At 36.5% G+C, this 25,866-nt stretch overlaps 2 protein-coding genes and 2 pseudogenes across 4 annotated transcripts in view; 1 reads left to right on the top strand and 3 right to left on the bottom strand.

The window, feature by feature from the left end:
* The window catches only part of LOC149817508 (glycolipid transfer protein 1-like), a 46,824-nt gene extending 41,009 nt beyond the window's left edge, over nucleotides 1–5,815 (bottom strand). Inside the window, exon 1 of one of the 3 annotated variants that reach the window (XM_089984266.1) lies at nucleotides 5,797–5,815. The gene's annotated coding sequence lies outside the window, so the exon portion shown is untranslated. Of the gene's footprint in view, nucleotides 1–160; nucleotides 413–5,796 lie in introns of those variants that run through there. The other 2 variants (XM_089984264.1, XM_089984265.1) reach the window with 2 other exon arrangements.
* On the bottom strand, nucleotides 3,457–5,961 carry LOC149817507 (uncharacterized; annotated as a pseudogene).
* Nucleotides 5,962–18,505: 12,544 nt separating this feature from the next.
* On the top strand, nucleotides 18,506–21,342 carry LOC149817506 (large ribosomal subunit protein eL14z-like). The gene is made up of 5 exons (XM_089984947.1): nucleotides 18,506–18,562; nucleotides 18,726–18,827; nucleotides 20,527–20,656; nucleotides 20,855–20,967; nucleotides 21,097–21,342. The coding sequence occupies exons 1-5, from the start codon at nucleotides 18,560–18,562 to the stop codon at nucleotides 21,151–21,153; spliced, it is 405 nt and encodes a 134-aa protein (XP_089841073.1). The 5' UTR covers nucleotides 18,506–18,559; the 3' UTR covers nucleotides 21,154–21,342.
* A 3,081-nt stretch (nucleotides 21,343–24,423) lies between these two features.
* On the bottom strand, nucleotides 24,424–25,212 carry LOC149817505 (pentatricopeptide repeat-containing protein At2g22410, mitochondrial pseudogene; annotated as a pseudogene).
* Between the last annotated feature and the right edge of the window lie 654 nt (nucleotides 25,213–25,866).

Below are 25,866 nucleotides of genomic sequence, written 5' to 3'. Positions count from 1 at the left end.
TAGAACTGAAGGCACTAGCAAAACACTGCAATCGTCATTCTACCTCGCCTTCGTTGAATCTCAATCCGATTCTTCGAAGAAGATAGATAGGAAGTAGAAGGCGCAACGAAAAACACAGATTAGGGAACGAGAAGAAGAAGAAGAAAGGGAAAGACATTACCTCTGTAGATTTGCAGACGGGCTTCGATCGAGCGAGGGATTTCTACAACCGATGGATAGATCGTGAGATCTCTACCGCTCCGACTGCAAAAGAATGCCGAGTTGCAACTTGAATTTTGATGATTGATGAGTGGAGGGCGTTCACAATCACAAAAGGCGATGGCGATTCTTCCGTCATTAACGAGGGAACGATGAATCCCGCGGCAAGTTTTGTGTCTTTCGTGGGCGTAGTGCTGTTACGAAGAGAAAACCCAAACGTCAAGTCCCGTCGCATCATGTTGCCAAGTTCCGAAAAGGCCTCACACCCCTCGACTAGTTCGGACAGCGTTAGTGGGACTGAGGCAAAACGGGCCCCGCTCCAACTCGCCCTGTTTGGACTGAGAACGAAGGACATGAAACGAGGATGGATGGAGGTTATTATAATAAAAACCTGTGTAGAGATGAACTTAAGCTCAACTTAGTCTCACCGAATCCAGACCAGCCAAGTCCGAACATTGTATAATTGTAAATGAGCTAAAATAAGCAGCATGTGTTGGGGCCCTTTACCAGTTCTAATTGCTTTAATCACTAAGGTCTTTCAATGGGGTGGATCAGTGTTGAATACTTGACCCAAATCAAATCCAAATAGCCAGGTATGAGTATAAAAATAAAGGCCAAAAAAATGTTGGTGTCATTTTGAACCGTGATTCTTGTTAGATATCTGACCCGAGTATTTCTATGTAAATACTATACGTTTTGAGTACTCTTTAAACCACATGGGTCAGGTTTGGGAATTCATTTTATTAATTCAATATAATCTGAACCAGAATCCCACACTATGTTGCCTAGTCATATTCAAGTACAAACCAAATAGGTCAAGTACCTAACCTTTTAACAGCTATAGAATGGGTTGCAAATGGATCGGGTATAGGTGGGATCAGGTTGACCTGATATTGGCTCAAATTTTGAATGATTGGGTCTCTTTTGGATCCAGATCCAACTTGAAACACGTGATAGAATTTCGCATCCAAATAAGAAAGTGGCTCAAGTACATTGGCTTTCACGTAAAATAGACAAAATGTTTGGTTTCGACCCTGTTCTGAACCTATTTACTTATCCAATTTTAACTCTAGATCCCGTTAAGCCAAAATTGCTTATTCTGAGTCTGATACAATTATAATACAGACATTAATTCTATGAGCCGTATCTATCCAAAATAGTTTTGGTCGGGTCAGATATCTGATCTGGATCGAACCCACTTGCACACCTAATGTAGTTGGATCCTATCTTCAAGAAGGGGCCATGATGGTTATTATTAGGCAAACAAGACCCTTTGTTGAGAAAAAAAAATGAGTTCCTTTTGAGGCAACAAAAACTGAAAAGCATAGTGACAAACGATAATATCGTGACAAATTGCCTGAAAGTTTAAAACGGCAATTTCTCCTGAGATTTTTGAAAAAACATAAATACCGTGATGCCTATTTATCATGAAAAAAGCCATGTATTTTTATTTTTAAATAATTTGTATTAATATTTTCTTATAAAAATATTTCTATATTTTTAATTTATTTTTTATTGCCGAAAACGCGAGATTTATGAACAAATTTCAATTCCTCACAAATTTTTGAAAAATGAGATTTTGCGAAAAAAACTGTTGTCACTATGCTCAAAAGGATGGAGAAGAATATCTGAATGAATTGATAAATGTAAATAAAAATTATATAATAGTACACCTGCCACAACTGGTAGAGGGCTTGGGGAGAAGGTGCTGACCCCATCGTCCAAGGTTCGATTTCCACCGGGTATGCAGATGCCTGGTGGGCTCTGTAAGGTCTTGGTTGTTGGTGACCCTGGTCGGGGTTTACTTCACAGGTGGGTGGGCCTACTATGTGACCCGTGAGAGTTCGTCATCATAAAAAAAAAAAGTCTGTCTAAGTGATGCATTTGGACCGCTATAAGATCAGTCCACATATCAGGTGAAAATGTGGACTAACCTTAGCCGCCAGTTGGATGGTTAGGACATAGAATGGATCCATAGTGACAAACGTATTTTTCGGCAAAATCTCGTTTTGCAAAAACTGGTGAGAAATTGAAAAAAAATCATAAATCTCACATTTTTTGGCAAAATTTTGACAATAAAAAATAATTTTAAAAAATTTTAAAAATATTTTTATAAGAAAATAGTAATAAAATTATTTAAAAATAAAAATACACTGGTTTTTCATGATAAATAACTGTTTAAAATGTAAATATCGCATTTAAATCGTGGTGTTTATGCTTTTTCATAAATCTGGCAATATTTTGAAAATCTCACGAGAAATTGCCGTTTTAAACTTTCAGGCAATTTCTCGCGACATTTGTCACTATGAACGGATCCTATCATATATGTCCTCTCAAAGAGACGCTTTTTCATATGAAATAGGTCAACTTTCCCAAGTTTCAGAGTGAAATAGACACCCCATAGGAGGCGTTCCTTTCACGCAGCGCTAGGGGAAAGAAAACGCATGTAAAAGTGCGGGTCCCTTATGGGGCCCACAGCTGAATTTCCAAGTGGCTTTTGTCACACCATATGTGGAAAAGAGCCCCCATTTCATAAGAATGTTCGGAGGCTCTTTCTTATGAAACGGGGTGAAACAAACGGCCTCCTAGAGTTTTTAATCCAGTGAACATGAAAATTAACCAAGTCATAGCCATAGTGAAAAACGTGTTTTTCGGCAAAATCTTGTTTTTCAAAAACTTGTGAGAAATTAAAAAAAAAATCATAAATCTCGCATCATTTTGCAAAATCTTGGCAATAAAAATAAATTAAAAAGTATAAAAATATTTTTATAATAAAATATTAATCAAAAATAATCAAAAATAAAAATGCATGGATTTTCATGATAAATAGCAGTTTAAAACGTAAATATCAGGTCTAAATCGCAGTATTTATGTTTTTTCATAAATCTCACGATATTTTGAAAATCTTGCTAGAATTTGCCGTTTAAAACTTTCAGGCAATTTCTCGCAAGATTTTTTATAATCTCGCGATATTTGTCACTATGGTCATAGCGCGTATGAGTTCTTCAAAATTATAGTGCATCACATTGACAATCACAAGAAGCACATACAATATGATGAGATTATTATCTCGTCCAATATATATATATATATATATATATATATATATATATATATATATATATATATATATATATATATATATATTAAGTAACTCATTTGTTTAATGTAGAATGGGGCTGATTAAGCATTATGTTATATGTAGAATGGGCATTCTCATAGTAACTCTTTTGGTTCTCGTTACAGATTACATACTGATCATTCACAGGAGGAAGGATCAATTTGGGATATCTTGGCTGGATATTTAAGTGCATTTTTAACCAATTTCTTTGTCACTGCATCTCCAAGATCAACCTCACATATATCAGATAAGCGTATGAGATAGAGGAGGACATCAGATAATTCCTCTCCTAGGTGCTCCTTGTCACGTTCTTCCCAGTTTGGCAATCCTCTAGCCACTTCTCCCCTCCATTGAAATATCTCTGACAGCTCCCCTACTTCACCAACCTATGATATAAGCAAATTAAAGATTTAAGATATACATAAACGTAGTTTATGGAACTGCCTATCCAATGCACAGTAGATGTGCACGACCATCCGTGAGCACAGAAATGCATTTAATTTTTTACGAATATTTTTTTATTTTTTTAATTTCGACCATGCAGATGTGTTCTACACTATCAAATTAGTAGGTATCAGCTTTGGAATTATCCCATTCTAACACATAAGCAGGTCTTTTTTTAACATCTCACAATTTTTTTATTTTAAAATGTTATAATATCATGTTTTTTTCATCAAAATAACATAAACCAAAGGCTGGTTCATTGATCGTTAGTCAAAGGTGGGTGACTATTTAGGGTCATTTTCGTTCAATTTTCAAACGGTTGGATTTATGACTTTTAATTTCATTTATCACAAAAACGTCTTGGTCTTCCTAAAGTTTATAAATTTCTTTATTTTTCGGCTTTTGAATCATCATGTTTTTTTATTCTCAAGCTTTCTCTTTCTACTCTTTTGTTCTCGATTTGGCTTGACAAGTTCAAGTGTGGAAAAGGTCACCTAATCTTGCGAAGCACTAACTCTCTTAAAGTTCAAGCCTAGTTGTATCCTGAAAACTCAGTTGTAACAAACCATTTTCGCATCTTCGGAATTCTTGAAGTGGGGCGATCGAAGTTCTAAAGATAGCGAGCTTAAAGAACATGCTTCTAAGCTTGGGATCTCAATTTTTTTCTAAATCTTGTTTTTTATCAACGATTGTTCCAACAATTCCTAATAAATAGAACATGCTGATCAAATCACCTAAAAATGGTGTTGACACACCTAAGCCATGCACACCCACCCTTTTTTCCCTACAAAATATAGAACTATATAGCCATAGGTATTGAAGCCATGTCATTCCCACACTTGGGTGAAGTTCAGAATCCCCTTCGATCAGATGAGTGGAGCACTTCGTGGGTAAACATGATCAAATTAAGTTCATGAGCTGCCATTTTGATCATGGAAGATGTGACAAATTCATATACTCTTTGGATGGGAAAAAATGGTGAAATTCTTGAAGTTGATCACCTTTCATGCATAACTTTAATATATATATATATATATATATATATATATATATATATATATATATATATATAAAAGAATAAAATAAATAAAAAAAAAGATGCAACAGATATGCACATATTGCTAATTAAATTAAGGGGGAATATCTGCTACCCAAATGGGTAAAGAACTCCCTAGTTGAAAGCCTATTTTTTTGTTATTATTATTTAGATTGTATCCTCCATATGTGATCTACAAATTTGGTTTAGAAGAGACCGGCCCCCAAATCATGTTTTTCACCTTTTGAAAAATCAACAGCTAACACATCAAATTTTCATCACCCAAAAGATTGTATTTTCATGTAAGTGGCCATTCTGAATGCGTCTATAGGGTCAGTTTTGGTTAATACAACTTTCCCCTATGAGTTGCAACTGGGGGGAGGGGATTCTTATCTATGAGGTTAGCAAATGTTTTGCCTTAATTAAGTGTAACAAACATACTTACATATATACATGTGTATGTAACTATGTATTATGATTTATGAGAGAGAGAGAGAGAGAGATTATTTTTGTGTGTCATGAATTCATTTGTCATGACAAAGTATGGTGGTAGAAGCTATCTAAACCTAGATATTGCTTTTGTCTTGGTTGGGGTCAGCCTAACCCCATGTTGCCTTTCAAAAAAAAATAAGAAAAAGATATTGCTTTTGTCTCTAGCGACACGATGCAGCATGGGGAGATAATACATGACACGACACGCCTGTAACACTTATGGACAATATTTTTATTATTTTAAATAAGTTGTAATATATATATATATATATATATATATATATATATATATATATATATATATATATATAAATAACAAAATATTTGTAATCAGTTACACCGTGTCCTATTTTTTTTTTTTTTAAATTGCACAGTTGTGTCTCAAGCTCATCAAGTCACGGCGTGTCTTGGTGACAGAAAAAATACTCCTGGTGCATAGTAGGTTATCATGAACAAGAATGTCATGATTGATTGAAATATGCATGGGAGGGGCTGAAAACAGTACCAAAGCAAGAAGTAGATTCCTTGGGCTGTGAAACTGATCCCAGTCTCTTGCTCTTGCAAACTGTGCAAGCTTGCTTTTGAGCTCCTTCAGACCAACATCCACCTGCTCTTCATTTTCCTCTTCTTTTATCTCCTCCCCTCCTCTTCCTCCCTCTAGTTCTCCCATTCTTGCTTTGTGTTCTAAGGAAATTCTTTCTGAATTTATAGTTTTTTTTTTTTTTTTAATTTATCAATCATGGATGGAAGAATATCTAGATAAACAATAGAAAATAAAGATATACAAGAATCTTAGTGTTTTACTGTGTGTTGTTCCATTCACACACCTTGCAAAATGGCCAGTTGGAAGGATTTAAATAAGGGGGGCATATTCTACCAATCTATGGTTTTAAGAGAAGCTAGGAACGGGGAAATGGGAATTAATTAAGGGCAAGTGACGATGACCATACCACATTTTTCCTTTTGAAGGTTATTCCAGCCTTTATCTGAAAGACTACCACTTGGCATGGGAAAAGGTTTTTGGATTGCTCATTAACAACTTGCCATATGATGGAATGGAATGGTGACTATTACTAAACTATACATAGCTCACTCAGGTATCAACTGTCTTTCTGCTATTTGAATCAATAAAATCAAATGTATCCCTTCTTTCTGAGGAGATGCATTGCAATTGGGGAATTTGGTGATGGAAAAACTTTACTTGAAAGGTTGAACTATATATATATATATATATATAGATTCTCGTACCGCGGGAATGAACAATCACAGCTGAGAAAGTAGAAGCTGTGGTTGTTGGCCACAGAGTCAATTTTGTAACCAATTTTCACAAGATTCAAAGCAAAAACAACCACATCTGGCAGTCACAGTTACAACTTGTAATTTTCTCTGTTTCACTGACATTGAGAAAGTGTTGTGATTGTGATTTACCATTAAAATGATCTTGAGAAAATCCAAGAATCATAGGGCATTGCAAACATGCCGGAAAAGATAGATTGATGCCATTCTAAGCTCGATTTGGGAATTTGGAAGGTTTTATGGCACTCAGTTCACCTTTTACTTAGATACCCTTTGACATTTCCTTAGGTGGTGATTGAAAATTGAAATGCTTCATGATAATACTTTTTTTTTTCATTTGATAACATTTTCTTTCATATATCTCTTTGTATCCGAATCTTACTTTTTTTTTTTACCGTCAAATTTGCTTTTCATTATCCTTTAAACGGGAGAGGAATGTTCTTTTCTTTAGATAACCAAAAACAAAGAACGCCTCAATCATTGAGTTCATTGGTGCAAGATCACCGGTGCGATTTGAACTTGTGATGTCCCATCAGAAAAAGAATGTTAACTAACATACCATTTGCAACTTTAAGATAAAATATTCCATGAGTGACATTTATTAACAAAATAAAAAAAAACATTTGTCAAGCACTACTGATATACACCTGCTTCTTGATTAGCCGTCCATTTCATAAATGGAATGACAGTGGCATATTCTAGACTTTCTTCTCCCTACGCAATGGGCTGCACACTAACCGAACTTAGGTTGGCTCGACTTGGCTCTTTAAAAAAATCTGGTTGTTCAAGCTTGGCTCAAGCTCAAACCGAGATTGAGCAACTTGTATCCTCCGCTTGAGCTGAACATCATTAGTATAAAATTTATTTTTAAATCCATATAAAGGTTCTTTGAAATCTTAGGGGCGGTGGGATTCGAACTCACCACCTCTTACACAGTGAACCATCATCTTAGCCATTTTTGTAAGATCTTTTTGTTGTTTATATGTATATATATATATATATATATATATATATATATATATATATAAACTATCCTTATGTAACCATGTAAACCAAGCTTAATCAGACACATCGAGCTTATACGAGCTCAATTGCATGTTCAAGCTCGACTCGTTTACACGTACAGAGGCTGAGCTCGTGCTCAAGCTCGGATCATTTATTTTCTCATACGAGTTTAAGCCAAGTTTAAATGGGTCAAGTCCAAGCTAGATCAGCTTGTTGTTCTGCCCAACTAAGCAAAGATATGTGCAAATGAATTGGATTCAATTGGACATTTGATCTGAATCCACATATTATTTGGGTGCATGGATCTGGAAAAGAACGCTCATGTGTTGGAAGACTGGATTCAGAATTATGTCGGAACTCTTTTCCGATAATAGAGTTGGACTCAGAGTGGCATTTTTTTTATTAGATCTATGTTTGGATTCCTGTAAAATTCAATATGCTTGTGATCGATTTTCCGTTTAATATCATGCCTTCAACCTTTTTTTTATACTGGATCCACTATCACCATATACAATCAGTTTGGAATGTCTCAAGGTTCATTCATAAGCTTCCCGTTGTAATCTGGCTTACAACATGGGCCTATAAAAATCAATTTGGGTCGGGTCTAACCTGTTTGGTTCTTTGATTCAGTTCAAGTTTGACATTTTACAACCAAAGGCTTACACCCTTAGCTGCACCTATGCCCATATAAGAAAGATAACATGTGAATGTGATGTAAATTGAGAGGGCTCGATTTACGAGAAAAACTGTCAATTGCTATTATATCCAGGTAAAACTAAAAAAATACGAGAAATATTTAGAAAGTGCAAGAAATGAATGCAAAACAAAAAATAAATCAAATAAACTGAAAATTGACTGGTTTATCAAATTATGAACTCTCAACTTGATTGTCCAATCTCCTAGGCTTTCCTTATATTTATAAAAAAAAATATTTAATCATATTAAACTTTCTAAACTGATAACCTTCTACAAAATAAAACTCATCCTAATATAATAAAACTTGGATCTTGAATCCAAGATTCATTACAAATGATTCAAATATCAAACTAAATAATATGGATCTCAAATGATCCAATCTGGATATGGTCACTTTGCTCCTACATCATTACTGACGTAAATTGATAGGGCTCAATTTACAAGAAAATCTATCAACTATAATTATACCTAGGTAAAGGTAAAACAAGCACCTCATGCTTGGTAAAATCGTCTTGACAATTTCTTTCATCAAAATGGTTTTCAAAGGAGTGACAGTGAACTTACACGCTATGTCAAAGTGAATGGGAAAGAATTGTTTATAGTCAGTGTTTATGTAGATGATATTATCTACACTGATTCTTCATCTAAACTTATTACAGAATTTAAAGATAGTATGATGAAGGAATTTGAAAAATGTTGGATTTGGGGTTGTATTTTTTTCTTGGCCTCCATATCATGCAATCTGATGAAGGGATTTTCATCTCTCAAGAGAAGTAGCATTAGATCTTCTCAAAAAATAAAAAATATTGAATTGCAAAGTTTGTGCAACTCTGATAAATTCAAATGAAAAATTGAGTTTGAAAGATGGAATGACAAGAGCAAATGAAAGGTATTTTAGAAGCTTGGTCGGTGGATTGATGTATTTAATGCAGACTTAGCCAAACATTGTATTTTCATTCAGTTTGATCTCAAGATTTATGCATAATCCACTCATGCAACACCTAGGCACAACAAAAAAGGATTCTCTGTTATATTCGGGCAACAACCAATTATGGATTTTTTTATAAGCATGCTACTAACTTTAATTTACTTGGATATACTGACAGTGATTGGGCAGGTTCAGTGGACGATAAAAAAAGCACAAGTGACTTTGTGTTTGGTTTTGGTTCAGGCGTTGTGTCATGCTGTTCAAAGAAGCAAAAGTCAATAGCTTTATCATCTTCAGAAGCAGAATACATTACTGCTACTTGTCAAGCGATCTGGATGAGGCATGTTTTAAAAGATTTACATGTGGAATAAAAGCTTCCAACTAAGCTCTATTGTGACATTAAGTCTACTATTTTCATTGTCAAAAATCTCACCTTTCATAGTAGAACAAAGCACATTGAGCTTAGATATCATTTTATAAGAGATGTAGTTGAAAAAGGTGAAATAGTGCTATAGCATTGCTCTACAAATGATGGCTTTACACAACCCATGTCACCTTCAAAATTTTAGTCATTCAAAGAATCCGTAGGTGTGCAAGAACTTTCACATTAAGGGAGAGAAATGTTGGTTAATGTTAAAGTCGTGGATGGGAGCATCCAATGCTCACGTTTAGTTAAAGTCATGTGTTGAACATAGTGGATGAGAGCATCATATGTTCACATCTAGTTGAATCCTTAAAAATAGGCAATGTTGGTTAATGCTCAAGCATAGTCGTGGTGGGCATCTTATGTTCACGTCTAGCCCTTAAAAGTAGGTGTTGATTTTTAGTGGAGTTAAAAATCATATGTAGTGGTTTTAGGTAAGTAGTGGTTTCCTAAATTTATGCTGGTTTTTGCTTTTAAACAGGGTTGTATTTATGTTAAATGTGAGTAGTGTGAAAGGAGTTCAAGTAAAAATAAAAGTTCTATGCAAGTTTACTTTTATGTATTGTTGTATTTTCTATTGTTCCTTGTTGTTGTCTTTTTGTGTTTGTTTGGTTCTATCGCAGATAGAGCTTTCATTCTTGTAACGGGTGATCGGTGATTTATACAACACGCCACATTTGATGGTGGAACTCTTCATGTGTACACACAACACATTCATTGACACCAGTCGTGAGGGCTTCTGGTTTCACTCTCCATTAGATTATCGATCTAGATATGACACAAATGTTAGTAACTGTAAATGGAATTAACAACACTGTCAGATGGACAGAAAGCAAAGCAACAAGCAGGCAAAAAACAACTATACAATTCCACAAGTTTATATTTTTTTATGAAAAAACAAAAAACAACTATACAACTACACAATAATGAAAAACCCAAAAACAAAAAAGGGAAGAGCAAAGATCAGCTCTTTCACTGACCATAAGCAGACAGGTTACCTACTATGCATGTCCTACTTATAAAGCAACTGTGACTGTTATATGAGGCCGTTGATGGAGTCACCCACGTAATGTAGGCATTACCCAAATTAAAGGACTCCCATGAAGGTGTCCCTATCGGATAAACTTCACAATTTTGAAAGGGAACAATTATTATAATTATTCCTTAATAAAGATTTACATTATATAAACGGGTGTCAATGAGAAACCTGTATCAAGAGAAAAATAAAGAAAAGAATTCAGGAAGAATTTTACCTTTTCTGAGTCTTTCGACTAAAGAAGGAAAGAGGGATCCTGCTCACCGATTGCTAAAGGGAGCCTGCGCTCATTGGAGGGCAGCAGTCTGGCTGAGGAGAGAAGCTCATCATGTTCCAGCCACCAGCGCCAACCACCAGCCATCATCCGGTTCTTCGATGGCCGCCTCAAGTACGCTCTTCATGTATGCTTTGTTTTGTGCGCAGGCCCAACAACCGTGTGAATTGCTTGAAAGTGTCAACCGGTTGTCGGTTTTGTATGAGAATTCCAGTTCACCAAATTCTAGAATTTACTAAGGAAATATTATCTCACTCAAGGTTGGTTGTAGGATCAATGCCATATGAAGTTGTTCCTGCAAAAGTCGTTGTTGTTGTTGCTAGTGCTAGTGAAGTTTTTGTTGCCTATGTTCAAAGTCGTATATTACAAGATGGTAGTATGTCAACAGTTCTCACAGGACTCACCACAGTGTGCAATGAACTAGTTGGGAGATTACACCATGGTGCTTTACTTGGTGTTGCATACCAAATATCAGGAATGATCAGACTTGATACAACAGCTATAATTTTAGCGATGCCAGCATCTGTTACTGAAGCTACTCAAGAAAAATCTAGTCTGATTGACATGAAAGATAAAGTATCAACTACAACATAAGAGACTAAAGCCCACAGTCCCATTGCAGTGGAACTTACATATGCAGCTTAGGAAATGTGTTAAGAAGAAAATTCACTGATAGGAGCCTGTGAAAATTGTGTTTAACATAAATAATCAAAAAATTTGGGGTATCAACATACCTTGTCCCATCCACGTCAACGAGAATTGTAAGACAATCTTGTTTCTGTCTATCCTGAACTTGAAGTAGATCTCTTACTATTGGAGGAAAGAATCCTCTTAAGAAAACCAAAACCACTCACAGTGCATCAAAAGCATTTCAACATTTTCAAGGGCCTCCCTTACTCAAGGCAAAGGTATCCAAGACGGAGACTCTAATGTATGACTTATAACTTATCTATACTGCACAAGATAGACTAAAGCAAGGATTGTTATTTATGAATAAGATCTAAGAACATTTTGTCTCTTGCTTGCAATAAATTGCATTGGCAAGCAAACATTTCTTGTATCGAGAGCATCTATTTAAGCATCACTAAGCATCAACTTTCTGCTCGATCTCATTGTGTATTCATTGACAAGCCTTTCAAATGCATATGATGTATCCTGCAACAGTTTGCTTGGAGAATCATATTCAACAACAACACCTAATCAAAAAAAAAAAAAAAAAGAGAAAACCCAATTGTAGAAAAAAAATTCTATTTTGATCATAGTGCTAAATGTTAATGCACCACTATCCAAAACAAGACCATATCACTGTCCAAAATAGATGGTATGTGATGAGCTATTGTGAAAATGCTACATTCTGAAAATTGTTGCCTCAATGTCTGCTGAATTAGGACATCAGTTACAATGTCAAGAGAAGCAATTGCTTCATCAAGCACCAAAATTCTACTTTTCTTCAGTACCACTCAAGATATATTTGAGAAAGATACCGACTATAATGAAAATCCACCTCATTATTCTTCAATCAAGTAAAGTAAATCAACTTACTACAAAGTAATTGTGCTTGCTCTAAACATTGTTATAATGAAAATCCACCTCATTATTCTTCAGTCAAGTAAAATCAGGACCAAACCACCTCAGTTGTTATCTTGGCCAGGGATGAATGTTTAGTGTTAGCTCTAGATTAATTGTCACCATGTGTTCTTCCATTTCCATGAAATTGTTGAATCACCAAAAGCATCAAGTAAATTTGCATATTATCATTAGAGAGCAGAATGGTTAGATTGAGCTATCATAACTAAGTAGTCTCTGGTTCTATTTCCACGGGGGTTATCCCCCAACTTGTCTATCAAAATTAGAAAAAAAAAAGTATTGGTCTCACATGAAAGAAAAATATGCATGAAAAAATAATATTGTGCTTACCTAGTGCTTGCTAAACTTTGAATTTTATTAGCTTACTGCATCAGTCTAGAAGGGAAGTAAAACTCGATGATAAAATGGACTAACTCATGCTCAGATCAGTTATTAAAGAGAAAAAAAATCAATGACTGATATCACAATAAAACTTGATGATAAAATGCAAAAAATTCATTAAATCAATCTGATTCAAAGCATGCTTTTTGAATCTGTAAGGAACCCGTTTACACTAACCATGAGAATCAACTGAATTTGTAAGCATAAGTTGTTAGAATATGCAATCAGCTGCAGACAAGTGCATAAAAGCAAATATATGCACATGCTCCCAGTGGGCTATGGAACTTCATACAGCCTTTTGGAGATTATTTCAAGTTAGTGTTCTTGATATGCAGTTCATTTTTATTAAGTTTGGAAAACATAAATTGCAGAAAGGATAACTCAAGAACAATGTTTGTTTTTACTGAGTGAAGTTTAGGATAAAAATAACAAGAACATAGTGCTACCCTTTAATCAAAATATGGTGCCAACATCTAAAGAAATCAACACTCATGTGCATAAAAAGATATAGTCAAGAATAATAGGAAGCCCTTTAATCAAAATAGGGCTACAAGGTTCTATATAAGTATGGTCCTTTCTTTTAAACATAAAAAAAATGAAGACACATCATCCTTACTCTTAATCACAAAACTAGAGTCTTTATGCATCAAAATGGGAGTACATAATCTTCTCCAATCACCCAAATGGGAGTGCACAGTCTTCTCCAATCACCAAACTAAAATGTTTTTCATCTTGCATTCAATTGTTTACTAATTACGTGAACCATCTAACATTGTCAAAATCCATTGTTTCTTCAAATGTGGCATCATGGCCAAAAAGCAATGAGACATTTATTTATTTTGAGCAAGAAAGGTCATTGCCTTCATGTAGTTATAATCTCCAAGGTTCAAAGACTGAAGTTCCTCTGCGACAAGGTGTTGTGTTGCTAACTTGGGTTCATTGGCTATGTACCTATAAGAAACTTGATGGTTAATCATAAGGGTGTTAATGCTTCTTTCAATGAATCAAAAAATTTGTCTTGTGTGGTCTTTCATTGTAATTGGTTTCGGGATGACATCTAGAAGAAATTGAACTCTTCACTCTAGGTGTGGTAGGAATGAGTGTTCCAGGAGATTCTTTGTTACCAAAACATCCTCTGTATCTTTGGCATCATACAACAATAACAACAACAACAACTACGCCTTCATCCCAAAACAATTGGGGTCGATGATATGAACCAAAAAAGAAAATCATCCTGGGTCTTCCACATGAATCCTTCTCCTCCAATCATTTCTATCCAATGCCATGTCCTCTGTGAGGTTCAAAGCATTCATATCCTTTCCTATCATCTCCATCTAAGTCTTCTTAGCCCTACCCCGACCTCTTTTAACTAATATATTTTTCCATTTCTCCATCCTTCTAACTGAAACATCATTAGGCCTTCGCTGAATATGTCCAAACCACCGTAAATGATTCTCTCTCATCTTATTTTCAATGGATGTAATGCCTACCTTCTTACGTATCTCCTCGTTTCGAATCTTATATTTTATTGTATTTCCACACATCCATCTAAGCATACACATCTTAGCTACACTCATTTTTTGAATATGATGTCTCTTGGCAGCCCAACATTCCGTTCCATGTAGTAAAGCAAGCCTAATTGTCGTTCTATAAAACTTTTCCTTCAACCGCAATGGCATTCTACGATCGCACAACACTTCAGTTGCACTTTTCCATTTTATCCACTCAACCTTTATCCTACGATTTACATCTCCATCAATTTCTCCATACTTTTGAATCATAGATCCCAAATATTTGAAACAATCATCCACCAATATTTCTTTCTCACCAAGCTTCACTACACTCCCATCACTGCTTCGTTTCTTATTAAACCGGCATTCCATATATTATGTCTTACTCTTACTCAACTTAAAACCTCTTGCTTCTAATGTTTGTCTCCATAATTCTAACTTAGCATTAACCCCAACTCTAGACTCATCAATCAAAACAATATCATCAGCAAACAACATACACCACAACACATTTTCTTGAATTGATCTCGTAAGCTCATCCATCACTATAGCAAATAGGAATGGGCTTAATGCAGATCCTTGATGTAACCCAACCGTTATAGGAAAATTGGTTGTCACCCCTACATAAGTACGAACATTGGTTACTACTCCTTCATACATATCTTTAATTATACTAATGTACTTGAGAGAAACTCATTTCTTCATCATTGTCCACCAGAGAACATCCCTAGGTACTCTATCATATGCCTTCTCCAAATCAATAAAAACCATATGCAAATCTTTGTTCCTCTCTCTATATCTCTTAATAAGTTGTCTAAGAAGATGTATAGCTTTCATAGTTGATCTTTCAGGCATAAAACCAAATTGATTCTCCGATATCATAGCAACCTTCCTCAACCTATACTCAATCACCCTCTCCCAAAGTTTCATAGTATGACTCATGAGTTTTATACCACGATAGTTTGTGCAATCTTGTATATCACCCTTATTCTTATATAGAGGCATCAAAGTACTCTTCCTCGACTCATTAGGCATCTTAGTTGTTAGTCAAATCTTGTTAAAAAGATTTGTCAACCATTCTAAACCTTTCTCACCTAAGCATTTACAAGCTTCGATAGGTATACCATCTGGGCCAATTGCCCTTCTTGATTTCATTTTCTTCAAAGCCTCTACAATTTCTTTCTTTTGAATCTTGCACATGAAGTCATGATTCATTTCATGAAAAGTAATTGAGAAGTCTCCAAAATCCTGATCATGACTTTCATTAAATAGCTTATCAAAATAATATTTTCATCTCTCCTTAATCTCCTCATCTTTGACTAAAATCCTTTATGTTTCATCTTTGATATATCTAACCATACCCAGATCCTTCGATTTCTTATCTCTCATCTTTGCAAGCCTATAAATATCATTCTCGCCTTCTTTGGTATCCAACTTGTCATAAACCTTCTTATATACCTTATCCCTTGCGTTTCAAACTACTTTTTTAGCTTCCTTCTTTGCTATCATATATATACTTCTCCAAATTCTCATTATCACGACTTTTACTTAGATTTATATAACACTCTCTTTTAACCTTAATAATTAATTTGACATCCTCGTTCTACCATGATGTATCTTTACCTAGCGGTGCACCACCTTTAGACTCACCCAATACCTCTTTAGCCACCTTTCTTATGCCACCCGCTATCTTATTTCATATTGATTTTGAATCCTTCTCGAGACACCAATCAACTTCCTTAACTACCTGCTCTACCATCATTCCTTGTTTAGCTCCTTTCAGTGCCCACCACTTAATTCTAGGATCTATCCTATGTCTATCCCTTTTGCGGCATTTTCTAATTCTAAGATCTAAAATTAAACTCACCCATTTAATTCTAGGATCTATCCTTACTCGATAGGTATACCATCTTGGCATCATATTGTAGATAATTCATAATGTAGCATTTATCTTCATAATTTTGATTTTTACTATGGTCAACCACAACATCGACAATAGTAAATGCCTCCCAATAGCAAGATCATTACCTACAATAATGTTGAGTTATGTGAAGTTCGAAATATCTTTTCCTCGTAAATATTTTAGATATGGTTTTGCCTAAAAAATTAACAAAATAGTTGCATTAGTTTTTTTTAAATGATAAATAATATCAAGGTTTAATTCAATGATAGGAACATACCTCCAAAAATCCATCCTAGACTTCAGATGAAGCAATGACTTGATGAGTATTTGGATCATAGCCAAATCCACTAACATTCAAAAACTTTTTTATATGATTGTATTGCTTTGTATATGTTTTCAATCAAAATTGGACATTTTCAATTGTATATGCAATGCTTAGCTTCTTACTAATCTCATTAGCCATTCTTGTCATAGCTGATTTTTTGAAATATTTATCAGGCTTTCATCCTTGATGAACTGCTTGCAAACATAGCTCCATGAGTAAGGCATCAATATTCTTTTGTGCATCCCAACAAAATTGTGTATTTGAATCCTTACTCTTCCATAACCCTAAACTTTTCCTATATAACATGATTTTTAAGAGCAAAGATAAAAGTCATCATAATATAACAAACATAAAAGTCATATTATATGGGATCAAAGAGTGCAATGAAAACAAGAAAATCCATAACAAAATATTTTTTATAACAATAACATTAACAAACCAAATCACGATAAGAAAATCCATAACATGACAATAACATAATCCATAACAATATAGTTTTAAGATAATATTTTTAATTTGACTTACAAACCAAATCACAATAAGAAATATATTAAAACATAAAACAAATTTAAAATATCTAACTAGACGAATACTCGTTAAACCACATTTGTTGTGTAAGATTATTTTTAAAGTCTCACCAATCATTTCATTCTTGCCGAGACCTTGATATACCCCATATTCCATCTCCATCCACATATGGTTCATTATTAGGTTCACCTTCGAACATATCAACATCTTCTTCAAGTGAATCACCTTCCAATCTTCTTATAAAGTCGTGCAAGATACAATATGCTAAAAAAAACTTTGCTTGAGTTCTAATTGGAAATTTTGGAGTTAGGCTTAGAACACTGAATCATGGTTTTAATACACCAAAAGCATATTCAACTACGTTACGTGGTTAAAAGTTTCTTCTCGTCCTTGGACCACTATTTCTATATTCACTCGGATGATAAATGATAAGGAAAAGCACGATGTGGAGCCAACAACCCACATCCACTCCATAATATTTTCCTGCAAAGAACGTTTTAGCCATTAGAATTCATTTGATAACATATATAACTAGCATGACAAATTAATCAAGATAACCCATTACAACTAAGCTGCTAAAATAAACATTCAACATGTTTGTACTTACTATGAAGGACAATGAGTCTATTTCTTTGCCTTTGTAGAGCATTTACTGACCCTCTAGCATCATGAGTTGTTTCTTCCCAACAACTTGAACATATTGAAATTTTATATCAAATGATACAACAACAAGAACATTCTGAATAATGTTATGATTCTTAGCTCTCCATCTTGGTTGATCATGTCTTGAAACAAGCTGAGTCTCATCAATGGCACCAACACGTAACCTTGTTTGGGAATGACATGCCTGATATTTTAAAACAGTCAGGAGATCCCAAACATGCCCTAAAACCACGTCCAATTATCTTGAGAAACCAATTTATTTTTTTTACTTTTTATCGAGTTGTTATTGGCAAAATATCAACAAAAATAAAAAAAATTAAAAAATGAAAGCATGTTCGTGTGTTTCTATGAAAAAAACAAAAATAAACAGTACATACAAATAAGGTGACATGTTTCCCGTTAAATAGCTGGTATAACGAAAAATACCACGATAAAATAGTGACATATCGCAATGTTTCAGATGTTTAAAGCGGCGATCAAGACGCTGCATTTTGGTGATATTTTCAAAATATCGCCTATCTTTCGCGTTAATAAAAGGGGTATTTTACCGATTTTGAAACCGGCAAGGACCCTTTTCATAAATACGAACTTACCCGTAAATCCGTAATAAGAAATGCCCTAGATCGGACGGTTCTCGTCTTTCGCATCAGGGGCTTAAACCCGCAACCTCGTCTCTCTCTCTCTCTCTCCTCGATCCCGAAGCCGTCAGCCATGGTGAGAAAACACCCTAAAACCCGAGAAAATAGTTTTTCCCTCCATTTTTCTATTTGGGTTTTCGTTATTTTCTTCGCCCATTTTGTTATCAGAGAGCAGATCTACGGCCATTATTTCACCGTATTAATTTTTTATTTTTTTCTTTAATTTTTCGTTTTTTTAGCCGTTCAAACGGTATGTGGAGATCGGGAGGGTCGCGATGATAAATTACGGGAAGGAGTACGGCAGGCTCGTCGTCATCGTCGATGTCATCGACCAGAATCGGGTAATTTTTTTTGCTTTTTATCCTCTCTCTCTCGCTCTTTAAATCCTATCGATTTTCGGTGTTTTTATCCTCTTTTTTGAGTTTCTCTAAGATTTTCCTCTTTTATCTTCATCAGCTTTTGTTGAGCTTTTTTTTACTTATAGATTTTTTCCCATTGTTTTTCTATTTCTGCTGTTATTTAGTAGTTTTAGCGAATCTTAAGAAGATGCGTTCATGTTTAGTGGTTAGGATACACTTCTGTTGGTTGATAGACGGATGAAATTTTAAAGTTTTACATTATCTTTCTGTTCTGTTATCTGCAGTGAACCATATGATAATTTGTTTGTGAAAATGTGTCTGTAGAGGATGAATTTATATGGCATGAATGGTTGGGTTTTGGTTGATATGAAAAAAAAAGTTAACTTAAAGTCGGTTTGTTGATCTTTTACTGATTAGCTTGCGAAAAAGCCCATCAAAAATGCCTTCGAGATTGCCATTGTTCTGGAAATTGTGATATAAATTCATTCTGTTTGGAAATTCTCTGGTAATTCTTTTGAATGCTATTTTTTAGGGAATTTTTGTTGTATTATTCGCCCACTGAACATTGTAGAGCTTCCCCACGGGATTGCCAACATACTGTTTGGTAACATCTGACCAGAAAATCTGCAGCCTCATAGAGGAAACTCACAATAGTATTGTATGGTAGCCTTTAGACCTATCGTAGGAGTGCCCCTCAATGGTTATGAGCGATGTGGTTTAATTCTGTGAATGTTTGCATGGGGGTCGAACAAAAGTTGTAGTTTGTGGAAGGTCTGACTACTGAAATAAGTTGCTTGGGATAGTTTCTGAACTCTAAATGGAATCCTGTCGAATTTTAAGCATATATTACTAAAAATGTAGATACACAAATATATATTGGCGTTGCTGGATCGATTAAAATGTGTTGCACATGTTGCACAAGTTGCTTTTATGAATTTTCATACTCAATTTGAATAGCAGTATTGCGAAATTTGCACTATTGTATTAGTCTTGACTGATATCTGGCATTGCGCTGCTGTGATTTTGTAGTTTCTTTTTGTTCATGTGTTGACTATGTTGAGCAATTCTTATCCTAAAAACTTACTGGACTTTAAATTATGTTGACACCACAAGCAGAATATGTGCCTTCCATATGATAACAAGATTACAAATTTCCACCCAACTTTTTCTTTAATTTTTTACTTATTGTTGTTCTCTATCTTTAAATTTTTGTTCTTCATGTTGTGGCCAAGTTTTTCACAAGTTCTATGTTTTCGGTAATCATCGAACAGAAGGCAGATATTTTGGCTCGTTCTGAAATTTCGGGACTGGTTCATTTAGATTGAAATCAGTGAGAGACTCAGGCTGTGAGCTGGGCTTCTCTCTTGCAGTGTCTGAGTTTTCACTGTCGTGCACTTCAACAACAATAACATGTGGCAAAATCAGAGGATTTCCAGAAAAGGAGTGTGTTAAGATTATAAGAACTCATAAAATTAGAATAGAAATGGTAGAGTAAGAGTGTGAAAGAGAATATGCATCCTTAGTTTAGCATAAAATGAAAGAAACGCCTGTATTTTGGGATACTGTGCTAGTTTCACGAGAATCTCATTATGTCATCTTGGATAATCCATTTATCTTAGCTTTTTTTTTCCTCCCCGGCTCTCACATATTTCTCATCCTTCTGTTCTTCATTGCTGGACAGGCTCTTGTTGATGCACCTGATATGGTGAGGAGCCAGATGAATTTTAAGAGGCTTGCCCTGACTGATATCAAGATTGACATCCCGAGGATCCCCAAAAAGAAGTCCTTGATTGCAGCAATGGAGACTGCAGGTATAAAGTTAAATGTTGTTGTGAGGCTCCATATTACTGTAATTTGACATTGGATTAGTGCAGCTTGGGTCCATGTAATGTTTTAATTCCTTCCTCAGCAATGGGGCTTGTCTCCCTATCTGCAAGTTGGATTTGATTTTTATGTGATATTAAGTCATCCTTTCTTATTTTGCATAATACAATGCATATTGATCACAGATGTGAAAAACAAGTGGGAGAACAGCTCATGGGGTAGGAAGCTAATTGTGCAGAAAAGGAGAGCTGCACTTGATGATTTTGACAGGTTCAAAGTTATGTTGGCAAAGATCAAGGTTTGTTGATCCACGTTTTTCATTTTAGATATCTTTTTTTGCTGTGACTTCAGCTATTGCTGCCATGCACGCTGCCTTTGCTTATATGGACTTGTATTTTTGCTATTTTTTGGGGTCTTTTGTGTGCAGAGAGCTAGCTTGATCAGGCAGGAACTATCAAAGTTGCAAAAAGATAGTGTGGCATGAAAAGGGGGGCATATCAATTTTGGATTTCTTGGTTCTTTTTTAATTCATATGGAATGATTATGGAGAACTGAATTTGTTATTTGTTGTGTATTGGCTTCAAATTGAGTATTAGGGTGCTTAGCAGTAAAACAAATGGATGATTCTCTATATTTCGGTCTGCCACTATTCAATTCTAGAAACTTCTGTCTATCAATGCTTTTATAGTAATGAATATACAAGACTCATTTTAGATATAGATCAGGCATGTCGTTTAGCTCACTATGTCATCATTTTGTGTTTGTGCATAAAGTGTGTTAGCTTACATGAACTACACAGATTATTTCATTTTTAACAAGCGACCATGTCCAGATAAATTTGCACAAAAATACAGTAGTGGTGGGATAGGAAAATGGTACCTTTGCAAGGTTCTGACCTTTGGAGGATCCTGTTCCTGCTGCCTCCAGTCCTTATGGCGTCCCATACCTTTCTTGTGTGGGTTATGATTGTTAATTGACCTAGGTCTATGTTTATGGTCACTGTATAGGCCTCTGTATTGGGGGTAACCATCAATATAGGATGAACATAGTAGCATGGGACAAGAATGATCTCAACCATGTTTCTTCTGTGCTTCATCGTTGCACTGCTGTGAATAACATTAGGGAGAATATATGGAACATTATTATGACTGTGTTTGCCACAGTTAAATAGGCTAAAGAAAGCCACATCCTGGTTTTCGCATGTTCATTATGACTGTGTTTGCCGCGTTCTCTACTGTGAATGCAAAGTGGTTTCTCACAAATGACTTGAGGCCCGATCTTAATATGAAGAATTAACATCTGTAGTTTATTTCCTTTTGAAGAAGGTTGAAGCTGGGTGTATTCCCCGGTGGGCAGGGGGACCTCAAGGGTTTTACCAACTGGAGACATGCCAATGTGCAGTCGGTGATAAGAGGGAGTTTTTCCCTTGGGCTATCAAAAAAAAAAAGTGAGTCCTACCTTAACCACTCTTGGCTAGGACAGTTCAGGTGATTTGACAAAACACAATTTTTTGTGCTTTGAATCACCACCATCCGTCACTTAAATTACCACCATTCATTTTAACATGATGACATCAGCACTTTTGGTGGATCCCACTGCCTGCACGATTAATGGTCGTGATTGAAATGTTGAAAGGTGGTGATTTCAAAACACACAAAATTTGAGTTTTGTCAAATCACTTGATCTGTCCTCTTGGCTGGGCTGTCCTCCTAACCATTTGTTTTTTGAAAGCTGAAGTGAAACAAAAAGAGCTAGGAAGGTATCTTCTAGGCTAGAATCTTGTGTGTTGGATGGTAAACTAGCTGGTCTCTAGTCTAGGATGGTCTTCTGAATCCCGTTGCCTTGCTTGACACAAAATGGCAAAAGAAAAAGAAAATATTGGATGGTCTGAGCTCTAATTGAAATTTAGTTTGGGCCCAACCATGTCTGAGTTGAGGTCTGACTGTGTCCTTTGTAGTTTGATCATCTTGTTCTCAAGACCTGAGGCACTGGATCTTATTCTTTTTGGAAAATGTAATTGGATCCTAGACAGATCTCGGTTTCAAAGAAACCTGGGTCAAACAATAGTGGAAACGGATCCATGTCCATCTTCCCTTCTGGCCCAACCTTAGGATTTGATCAATAGATTATTTGTCCATAGAAACTAGTGAACAACCTTAAGCTCTGTTTGGAAACTGGCAACTGGAATGAGAGTTTATGCATTTAGTAGATACATGGTCAAACTACCATGGTGGTGAGTGTTTGGAAACTGGTAGCTGGGATGGGAGTTTATGCATTTGGTAGGGAAAGTGAGACCGTCACCCCCTACCAGTTTCCGAACTAACGCACATTGACTCAAAGTCCACGCTTTGAATTTTTAAAAAGGGCATGACCATAATGTTTCTGCAGCTCGAAGATGGGCATTCCTTGTGCATCAGTATGTACTAGGTTCAAACCACTACTGACCTTGGTGGCATCGCTAGCCATAGAACTCTTAAAACAAGAGAGGATGAGCAGCCTGACTTTGCATTTGCACCAAAAATAATGGCGTTTGGCTTACTCAGAACACGTTCTTTCCAAAAGAGCCCATCAATGCCACAGTTTAGTGGCCTTGAAGGACCGTAGTCTGATGCGAGTAGGTGCACAAACTCAAGAGGCCTTCCAACGCAACATGGTGGTACAAAATTCAAGATCACCTCAAAAAACTACCCCACGTCAAAGACCCCAATTGTTGAAGAGGAATCAAAGCCCATATTTAGTAAAAATTATCCACCCATCTGAATATGCCTAGCGATTTCACTCAGGCAAGCATATATCTCTTCGGTTTTGGGGTGTGATTTATCTCTAACAATGAATTGACAATGCCATTCACCTCAATCAAACTGCAACCAGGGGCTTTCTCTATTCCTCTATCCTTCATCATCTTCCTTGCCTTGGTTGCTTTGTTTGTCCAACATGTTGGCTTCTTACATACAAGTTAGCCGGCAAGACGGATTCCACAATCACCAGGGTCCAACTCAAACAGTCTACTAGCGGCGAGCTCACACATCTCAACAGTCCCATGAGCCCTACATGCGAAAAAGAAGGCTCCCCACACCACAGCATCTGCCGTGGTAGGCATTCAATGTATCAACTCAAGTACTTCACCCAACAGCCCAGCTCTTCGTAGAAGGTCCACCATGCAAGTGTAACGCTTCGATTTTGGTAAGAGATTAAACCTTGAAGTCATCTGAGAGAAATAAAACTGACCGTCGTCATCGTCGATCAAGCCATTGTGGCAACAAGCACTCAAGACCCCAAGGTAACATCATCCGGAAGAAATCCTCGATCAATCATTTCCAGAAAGAGGGATATGACATCTTGTCTGTGTCCATGGCTAGCTAGACCAGTTATCATTGCTGTCCATGTCGATGCATTTTTCTCAGGGATTTCGTGGAAAACTCACAGCAGCGATATTTTTATGTTGACGCACTTGGCGTACATGTCCAAGGCAGTCCCAAGATCAACTGTGAAACATATTTTGTGCTTGTCAATGTAGTGATGAACCCATTGGCCTATGTCTAGAGCTCCCAATTGTGCACATGGTGAGAGCAAAATAGACATGGTGACTTCATTAGGCCTAACAGGTGCTGACAACATTTCATGGAATAGAGATAGAGCCTCCTTAGGGCACTTGCACTGAACATAGCCAGCAAGCATCGCATTCCATGGCACGATATCTGTCTCAGGCATTTCATCAAACACTTGACGTGCCTCGGACAACAAACCATACTTACTATATCCATTGACCATCGTCGTCCAGGAAACAATTATCAAACAATTTCTGCGCAGTTTCCAAACATCCACATTTAACATACATATCCAGCATTGCATTACAGAGCTTCGTCGTCAGTTTGATCCCCTTCCCAATTATGAAGTCATGAACCCAATTCCCAACGTCCAATCTTCCTATATGAGAACATGCAGAAGCCACACCGATCATCGTAACAACGTCCGGCTCAACATCCACTGCCTCCATTCCTCTGAACAACCCAAGAGCCTCTGTTGGCCCCCCGCACTGAATGTACCCATTGATCATAGAGTTCCACGAGAATAAATCTCGTTGAGGCACTTCATCAAGCAGTTTGCACGGGTTCTCTAATTTCCCGCAAGCACAGCTAACATGAATCAAAGCATTCTGTACATACACATCCAAATCGAAACCTAACTTCAGAACATGTCCATGCACCTCTTCCCCAATCCTACCCACAAACTGAAACCTTCCGCAAGCCTTACGAACGAACGGGAAAGTATAATTATCCGGCCGAATGTTGTCCATTAAAAGCATCCGCTTGTACACTAAAACCGCTAGCTCCGGATCATCATTATCAGAAAACCCTCGGATTGCAGCGTTCCAGAGCATGCTACCCGAGCTCTCGATTTTGTTCAAGATAGTGAGAAAATAGTCGAAGCTGCCGGGCAATTGCGCGGCGGCGAAGAAAGCCATCATCTGACTTGCTGCGAACCCATCTCGGATCGAGCAGGTTGTGATCAACTGAGCGTGGATTTGCTTCAAATAGCTCATGGTGGTGCACTTCTCTAGGACGCCAAGCACAGGATGGGTCTGGATGGAGCTGCATTTCGCATTCCATGCGGGCTTCTGATGGAGGTGAAGGGAACGCGCGTGAAGAAGATAAGACGACGATCCGGGTGATTTGATTGTTAGTGTTTGGTTAAGAAGGAAACGGATCATGTGATGTTTTAGGCGCCAAGAGAAAGAGAGAGAGAGAGAGAGACGCTTCAGGTTATGAATGATAAACGACGGAAAATATGTTTCGGAGGGAATCTAGTAGCAAGCGGTTTCTTTTCTAATAACAAAATGATGAAATAGTGAAATACCCCTTAGGAAAGTTTTGACACCGAACATGGGTTTTCCCTTTCTCTACCCCATTTATTTCAGGTGGCCGTGGGAGTGCCTTTTCATGGGAAAGGGGATGCCCTTCGAAAAAGCACCGGGGCGTGCACTTTCCCCCGAAAGGGCTTTCTCCACCCTCCCACATACGAAAAGGCTTCTCCTCAGGGAAAATGTGGGGCCCCGGATACAGCAGCCAGATCACTTTTGATTATGCTAGAACTGATTTAGGTGGCTGTTTTTCCTTCATGCTTGGCCTGCTTGAACAGATATAGCAGTCTCCAAATCATGGTAGCAAAACTCTGGTACACTTCTTTTTTATTTTTT

Source organism: Nuphar pumila, chromosome 13 (genome assembly GCF_984573655.1).
Source record: "Nuphar pumila chromosome 13, dmNupPumi1.hap1.1, whole genome shotgun sequence".
In the NCBI taxonomy this organism is placed as follows: Eukaryota; Viridiplantae; Streptophyta; class Magnoliopsida; order Nymphaeales; family Nymphaeaceae; genus Nuphar; species Nuphar pumila.
This window is presented reverse-complemented; position numbering and strand designations above follow the sequence as displayed.

Coding starts and splice junctions, on each gene's coding strand:
- LOC149817506 (XM_089984947.1), top strand. Junction 18,828..20,526: donor ATGTCATCGACCAGAATCGG/GTAATTTTTTTT, acceptor ATTGCTGGACAG/GCTCTTGTTGATGCACCTGA. Junction 20,968..21,096: donor TTATGTTGGCAAAGATCAAG/GTTTGTTGATCC, acceptor TTTTGTGTGCAG/AGAGCTAGCTTGATCAGGCA.